The sequence below is a fragment of the Sminthopsis crassicaudata genome, chromosome 4 (genome assembly GCF_048593235.1).
Source record: "Sminthopsis crassicaudata isolate SCR6 chromosome 4, ASM4859323v1, whole genome shotgun sequence".
In the NCBI taxonomy this organism is placed as follows: Eukaryota; Metazoa; Chordata; class Mammalia; order Dasyuromorphia; family Dasyuridae; genus Sminthopsis; species Sminthopsis crassicaudata.
This window is the reverse complement of record NC_133620.1, coordinates 464,537,365-464,545,156: the sequence shown is the minus strand read 5'-3', so window position 1 is coordinate 464,545,156 and position 7,792 is coordinate 464,537,365. Positions and strand designations below refer to the sequence as shown.

Genomic DNA, 7,792 nt, shown 5'->3' with positions numbered 1-7,792 from the left:
GTAGCCCCGGTCTGTCGTGTCCCGCTTTCTGGAGCCCCCACGCGGGTGGTTAAATGTACTTTCCTAGTGGAGAAGTGACAGGCCCGACTCCCGAGGATGGTGGGAAATGGAGTCCGTTTATTTCAGGACCTTCCCCTTTATATAATGTAATAAAAACAACACTGTGCACGTGGGAGCCCATGGACAACTTGCTCTTGCTCGCGGTCTGCCGCCGGTATCCCTTCCGCCTGGCATCCCTCGACTTCAATGACATCACTAGGCGAGGCGGCCCCTGACTTCTCAGGAAGGCCGGGAGCCCTCGGGGAGCCGGGAGCCGGACCAGACCTTGTCAGCAGGTTCCCTCTGGACTGAAGGGTCTTATCCCTCCCCCACTGACTGTGATCCTCTACAGCGGTCACTCAGGGATCTCTGGAATAGATCCCTTGCGAATGTCTACGAGTTCTGATCCAGATCCAGGGAACTCGAGGGCCGATCTGAGTAACGATTTGCCCTGATGTGAGGATAGTGTGGCCTAGTCCCCCCCACACACACCAGTGCAAAATGCCCCCCCCCCGAAAAAAAAAACCTCGCCTCCAAGGAAGTGGGATTGATGTCTTTGGACCAAGTCTGATCACGTGACAGAATATTCTGTCTATAACTTTCCTTGGATGAAACAGGGCAAGCAGCCCTGAGTTTACTGAGGTGGGAGACGTGAAAGCTCGGTGGGCTTTTGCGAGGGGTGGAAGAGAAGGCAGGGCGGGGAGCGCAGGGAAGGGTCTGCGGCTCCCCTCACTCCTAAGAGGAATGTCCGCCTCTCCCAGCCCGGCCCCCTCCTCACACTGCCCGGAGTAATTACGCCGCTTGGCCTCCACTGGGCCCGGCGGCGGCTCCCTGGGCCCTTACACAGGGGGCGGCTCTGGGCCCCCCAGTTCGGCTGCGCCGGCAGAGCAGCCGAGATGACTTCTGTTCCCGGCCGCGTGGGGGCCGTCCCGGGCGATCCCCGAAGTTACATTCCGTCCCTCCCTCCCTCCCACAAAGGCGGGGTGCGCGCGGCCCACCTGCAGCTAGCTGGGAGAGATAACGGGCTCCGGGAGGGCCTGGGGCCGGGGCGGGGCGGGGCGGGGCTCCGGCTCTCGGTGGGACTCCTCCCACTCCCGCTCCCGCTCCCTCCTCCCGCCCTTGCCCCAGCGCAATAGACTATGGTTCTGGTGACTGGCACGCGGCGGGACCACTAGTGCCCCGCCCCCGTGCAGGATCTAACCAATTAGAACAGAGATAGCGGGGACGGGAGCTGGCGGGGGGAAGCTTCTAAGAGGAGGGGCGGGGCTTGGGACGAGTGGGCGGGGCGGAAGGGAGAAACTGACGGGCCCCTCAGCTAATGGGCGGACTCAGCGGGCCCGCTGGCGCCGGATCCCAGCTGCGAGAAGCACGAGGGGCGGGGCGCGGGGATCCCGGGCAGCGGCGGCGGCGGCGGCGGCGGCGGCGGCGGCGGGTCCGGGAGCACCATGGACCGGGTGGCCAGCTCCATGAAGCAGGTGCCCAACCCGCTGCCCAAAGTGCTGAGCCGGCGCGGGGCGAGCGCGGGGCCCGAGGCGGCGGAGCGGGAGAGCTTCGAGCGGAGCCAGGTGAGGCCGCCGGGGGTCCCCGGGGATCGCTCCGGGCGGGGCCGGAGGATGCCGGAGGGTCCGGGGAGATCGAGGGCGAAGGAGCGGGATCCGGAGCGGCGATCCTGAAGGATCTGGGCGAAGTGATCGGGGGGGGGGGGGACCAGGGGATCTCTGGGGAGCCGGGAAAGATGCTGGGAGAGGGGGATCCTCGGAGTTCCGGGGATCTTGTGGGAGGAATCTTGGGCAGGTCGGCGACGGTGGGAAAGTCTAAACGCGCCTCGCGGGGAAGTCTGCGGCCCCGGCCAGCGGTCAGGCGGGGGCTTTTCGGAGCGGCCCCGGGGGCGGCGGAGCCGCGGGAGGGTCTGGAAGGGGCAGTTCTCCGCCACAGGCCCGCCCGGAGCCTCCGTGCAGGGGGACGGCCCGGGGAGGGACAAGCCCCGGCCCGTGCTCGGGGGACGTGGGGGGAGGAGCGGGCAGCGGCCTGGCAGGGGCCACTCCGAGGGCCCGAAGGGAGCTGGGCTCGGGGGAGAGCGGCCAGCGGCTCCAGAGCCGGGGTGTAAGGCGTGAACCCAATGTGATCGTCCCAACTGGGGGGGGAGGGGGGCGCGCCGTTACTGTTGTGAGGGGAAACTGAGGACTCAAAGTCAAGTCCATGGGGGGGGGAGGGGCCGCGCCGTTACTGTTGTGAGGGGAAACTGAGGACTCAAAGTCAAGTCCTGGGGGGGGAGGGGCCGCGCCGTTACTGTTGTGAGGGGAAACTGAGGACTCAAAGTCAAGTCCTGGGGGGGGGGGAGGGGGCCGTGCCGTTACTGTTGTGAGGGGAAACTGAGGACTCAAAGTCAAGTCCTCCGGGGGGAGGGGGGAGGGGTTCCCGAACGTTTCACAAAGTTTGCCGGAGAAACACGGACTAGACCCGGGTATAAAATAGTGTACAAGTCAGACCTTTCCTCATAATCTCAAGAAACTTCCTCTAGGACAGTGTAATTTAGCGTATGTTAAAGATGAGAGCAGGCGGGCACACTGACGACATGGCGGCTCGGTTATTGTTACATATTAAAATTTGGCAGAACTTGTGATACTTGTGACCGGGCCAAGTTTTGCCCCCCCATTTGGGGCCACGACCACCGGTGTAGGAAGCGGCGCTCTGGCCCAGGGTTTCAGCTCCTCTCCTGACTCCAAACCGCCTCTCCGGACCTTGGAGAGTGTGTCCTTCCGTCCCCTCAGTTTGCACGCAGGAACCGACGGAGATGATGTCACACCGGTAGCAGTGGCAGAGGGGAGATTGGAACCCAGGGCGCAGGCTGCAAATTCCACGCTCTTCCACCCTACCTCACTGCTTCTGGGGAAAAAAGGTGGAAGAGATTTGTGCAATGGAAAACAATCAATAAACATTTATTAAGCACCTACTGTGTGCAGGCACCACACTAAGTGGTAGAGATACAATAGAGGAAACCCTGGGAGGAGTGCTTTCCATTAGGGCAGGGGCTCTCTACCTGCAGCCGCTGTGGAGGTTTATGCCCCGCCAGGTGATGGCAAACGGGCCGAGGGGCGGAGACAGAGCGTGAGCCTTTGTTTTTACTCTAGTCCGGCCTCCCACAGCCTGAGGGACAGGGAACGGCCCCATTTAAAAAGCTTGAGGACCATGGGATTAGGGCAAAAGAATGCCAGGAAAATTGGGGGCACCTTCTCTGGTGGCACAGAGGGGCACCCTGACTGGTAGATGGCAGCGCTCTGAGATTAGGCTTTGGCTCCCTTGTAGTACACCCAATCAGAAGGCTTCCCGTATCCCTTTTGCCTAGTAAGCGCCGGCCTTACCAAGAGGGTGTCCTTAGCCAGACTATAATCCTTGCTTTTTCCCAATTTTTATCTGTAAATGCATTTATTCGGCATTCCTTCTCTCTCCCCACCCCCACTCTGGCCTCCTTGATTTACTTGCAGCCCCAACTAAAATCCCCCAACTCACCTTCCCCAAGGCCTCTACATTCCGGAGCCTTCCCTTATCTCCTATTTATCACATTTAGCATATTTGTTTGCTTATCGTCTTCCCTTTAGATTGTAAACTTCTTGGGGCAGTTTCCGTCTTTTGCCTCATTTTGAATTCTACCACAGTAAGTGTTTAATAAATGTTGATTGCTGGATGGATTGCCAAGCCCTGCCCTTGGTGCTGGAGACATGGCAAGGAGGACTAACCAACGCTCTTGGAGCATCTCTCGGGTAACATCTGCACACCAGGACATGCTGGTCTCAAACCTGTAAAAAGTGCAGTGAGCCCTTCGGGGCCGCAGTGGGGGAATGGCGGCTTTGGGGCCAGACAACGTGTGCTTGTGTGAAGATTCAGCCTCCCACATGTCCCGGGTGGCGCCGGGTACATCAGCTAACTTCTGTGGGCCTCAGTTCCCTTCTCTGTACAGTGAGGGAGGTTGGACCAGGGGGCCTTTCCTGTGAGCCTGACTACCGGGCCGCATCCCCTCCTCTCGCTTCACGAACCCTCGCCAAAGGGCTTTACACGTGTCCGTCTCTTTAATTTTAAAACTATCCAAAGAAGGAAAGAAAAAAATTGGATTTCAAGTTAGAGCAGGAATTCTTAACTTTGTGTCATAGCAGCAGAATGGAGATTGTGAACCCCCTTCTCAGGGAAAAAATGTTTTTACGTGCACAAAATAAAAATATAGGATGGAAGAGAAAAACAATTATATTGAAATACAATTATAAAAGTATTTGGGGGGAAATTCACCAAGTTCCACAGACATTTGGAAGCCCTGGGTTAGGGGAAAAGTGAGCCGGGAAGGAGGAGGAAGTGTTGTGCCCATTCCATCCCTGGCACCCCGTGGCACTGTGAGCAATGGCTGGCCGTGATCTGGACCCAGAAGTCTGGCCCCTTGCACAATGGCATCTCGGAGAGGAAGTGAGCCATTTCCCCCGCTCCCACGGGCCCACTCGGGGTGAAGGTGGTTTATCTCTCCATCTGGAATGTGAGGCCCCAGTTCCGCGAGCAGCCTTCTCTCTGCCTTCATCTTCGGAGTCAGAGGCCCCGAGATTGTTTGGAGATTGTTCCCTGTTGTGGCTGGAGTGGAGAATAGTTGCTTTCATGTCTGGACGATTGCAAATATTTTCTTTGGGTTGTTTTTGGTTTGGGTTCTCTCCTTACCCCCATCCCGCCCCCTTGAACTGGATAAATAAATAAAGACCATTTCAAAACCGGGAAAAATTCATTCTGAGGTTTCAGCTGAGAAGAATCTGGAACAAAATGGAGAAATCCACTGAAGACGCTAACCCTCTGAGCTGATGGAAATTAGGTCTGTGCAAACTTTCCGAGCCAGGCGTGGTAGGTCTGGGAGCCATCTAGGGACGGCCCAGCTGGGCTGGGCCGGGCGAGGGCAGGGCTCTGGAACCTCCCGGGCCTGCCGGCATCTGCCGGACCTGGCGCCTCTCGGCTGGGAGGAGGTATGCATGTGCAGGGGCGGGGAGCCCCCCAGTGGTCTCATGCCCACGTAGGGATGCATGTGTGTAGGGGGCGGGCCGGGGGGACATGTGGCCTGTTTGTAATAAAGATAGGAGGGCCACCAGAACCAGCCCAGAAGCTCCCTGTTTGAGTAAGACTTATGGCAAAACAGGAGGGACCCTCCTTTTTACAGCTGAAGTGGCTGAGGGGACCTGGACACCGGGTCACAGATTTAGAGCTAGAACACAGCTAGTGGGAGTCTGTGGCTGGATTTGAACTCGGGTCTTCCTAGGTTTCTAATCCAGATCCGGTGATCCTAGAGCAGTCGGCTGAAGCAAGGGGGCCCCTTTCCGGCCCTGGCCATGGCCCCAATGCCAGGCACGTACTTTCCTTTAACGCAAATCTGTCAACAGGGAAGTCACTTGAGAAACACAAGAGCCCATTTTCCTTCAGCAAAACTGGGGGCAGAGCACCACATTTCTGCTTGGAGTATGAAGCTGCCCCCCAGGAGCCGCCATGCTCTTAGAAGGCTCTATGTGATTGCTTATGAAATCCGCCGCCCAGAGAGAGCTCAGGGCAGGGGCTGATGGAGAGTCCGGGGGGTGGAGTCCTGGGTTCAGAGTAGCCCCAGATCCCTCCACCCTGGGCAGACCCCTTCCTCTCAGAGTTAATGCAGCTCTGAAGTGAGGGGTCAGACTCATGTCCAGTTCTATGTGCTTCTGTGATTCCTGACTAGCTCTGTATGTGTGAGAGATAGACAGAGAAGCAGACAGACAGGAAGACAGGCAGGCAGACAGAGAGCCAGACAGAGGGACAGACAGAGAGGGAGACAAACAGACGGACAGGAAGACAGACAGACAGACAGGAAGATAGACAGACAGACAATCAGGCAGACAGATGCTGAAATCACAGAATCACTACAGGGGAAGTGGGGAGATTAGCACACTGGGGAGGTTTGGTTTGCTGGGACCCAGCTTTCAGCTCTTTGGAGAGGCAGTGAGGGAGTAAAAAGGGAGTGAGGCAGTATTCAAACCCTGCCCCATGACCTCCCAAGCCACTTCCAGCCTCCACTTCCAGCCTCTGCTTCCACTGTCTCCCTCCCTGGGGCCTTTAGCAGCCAAGTTAGGACCCTCTCAGGGCATTGCCCTGGGCCCCAGGGGAAGTCTCCAGCCTCCTGGAGCTTACAGGCCAGACAGGAGGCAAGACTAGGAAAAGAGAGGGGAGGAGGGAGGGATATCAGGCATGGGGAGGGGGGGCCTGGGCAAAACCCTCTGATCTGAAACTGCCCCCCAAAAAGTGGGATGTCTCCCAGGAAGGGGGATTCCCAGGCAAGAGTTGGCCAGAATTTTCAGAACATACGAAGACCAGCCTCAGCCGATTTTGGGGTCCCCTCTCTTCCTGATTGGTCACATCCCCTAAGGAGGCGGGGCTTTGTACTTAGGCTCTACCCTCCCAAGCCCCGAGATTGGAAATAGGCCCTTAATGGACGCTTGTCAGGTTGCAGCGGTCTCTATATTCTTAGTTCCTTCTTGGTCCTTGAAAGAGCCGTGTGTGATATTACTTTTTCTCTTTGCCGCTCTGTAGTTAGTAATGGATCACAGCGTCATTGCCTGAGTATTCAAAGGGAGCCACCCTGTCCCCATTTTACAGTCAAGCAAACTGAGGCCCAGGCACTGGGTCAGATAGGAATTGTTTCCCCATAGAAAGCTTATTTTAAATGAGAATTATAATTAAAGACAACAAGAAGAAAGTATTGTGTACCCCTGTGACACTGATGGGGTTAAAAAACCCTGCTAATCCTTCCATTTTATAGGCCCATAGACTTAAAGCTGACAGGGACCTCAGGCCTCAGTTTCCTAATTCTGTGTCTTCCTTGCTGGATTGTCTCCGTCTCCTCAAGAGTATGGGTTGTTCAGCTCTGCTTCCCACAGATTGCCTGTGACCCTTTACAAGAAATAGGATGCATCGCCCGTACACTGTCTCAGGTTTCTCCTGACGTCCAGCCTCAGCTGGCTTCTTTGTAGCTTCCACCGGCGTCCCTGGTCCTGCCCTCTGGGGCTCAGAAGAAGGGCAGCCCGAAGCCCTGACCTTGTCCTTCCGTTCTCCCCAAATCCCGCCATCCTCTGGCCTGGACATCCCCCACGGCCTCGGGGCCTTCAGCAGCCCTGGTCTGGATGCTCTCTGCTTTGTCAGCGTCCTTCCTCGTTCTTGGGAATGCACACAATACAGATGTATCTGAGCAGGGCAGAGCGAGGACAGACAGCTCTCTATCCCTGGCAGCTGTCTGGCTCCCAGACGGTGCCTAATAAATGTTGAATTTAAAGAAACTTTACACTTTAACAACCCAATAACTAAATACTCTGAGCCTCTTCTCTGGGAAAGCCCCAACTAATTGGTTTGTGTAGCATAACGACACCCTTCTCCCCACCCCTCCTTCACCTGGCGGGGGTATCCAAATGGCTGGTATGGGTGGCTCAGGTCGGACCCCACCTGCCCGTCCCACCATCCCCAAGCCTTTCCTTCTTGACTTTGGTTTCCATGACCACAAGAATGGCCTGACCTGGACTGGAATTAAACTAGACAGACCAAGAGAGTTGTCTAAACTCCTAGGTGAGGTAAGCTGCTGAGGTGGGGAATCTACAGAGAGGAAGAGAGCCTTTGGAGCACTCTCTCTCTACTGGGGTCCCATTTTTGTTGTTGTTGTTTGAGCAGCCATTTTTCTGTTGTGTCTAACTCCCCATAACTCCTTTTGGAAAAGATGCTG

The 7,792-nt window shown here is 56.8% G+C and overlaps 1 protein-coding gene across 1 annotated transcript in view; it reads left to right on the top strand.

The window, feature by feature from the left end:
* Positions 1-1,448: 1,448 nt before the first annotated feature.
* Positions 1,449-7,792, top strand: part of HIP1 (huntingtin interacting protein 1) — a 98,956-nt gene continuing 92,612 nt past the window's right edge. The window contains exon 1 of the mRNA XM_074264108.1: positions 1,449-1,604. Coding sequence (XP_074120209.1) covers positions 1,485-1,604 — 120 coding nt within the window. The 5' untranslated portion in view covers positions 1,449-1,484. The remainder of the gene's footprint in view (positions 1,605-7,792) is intronic.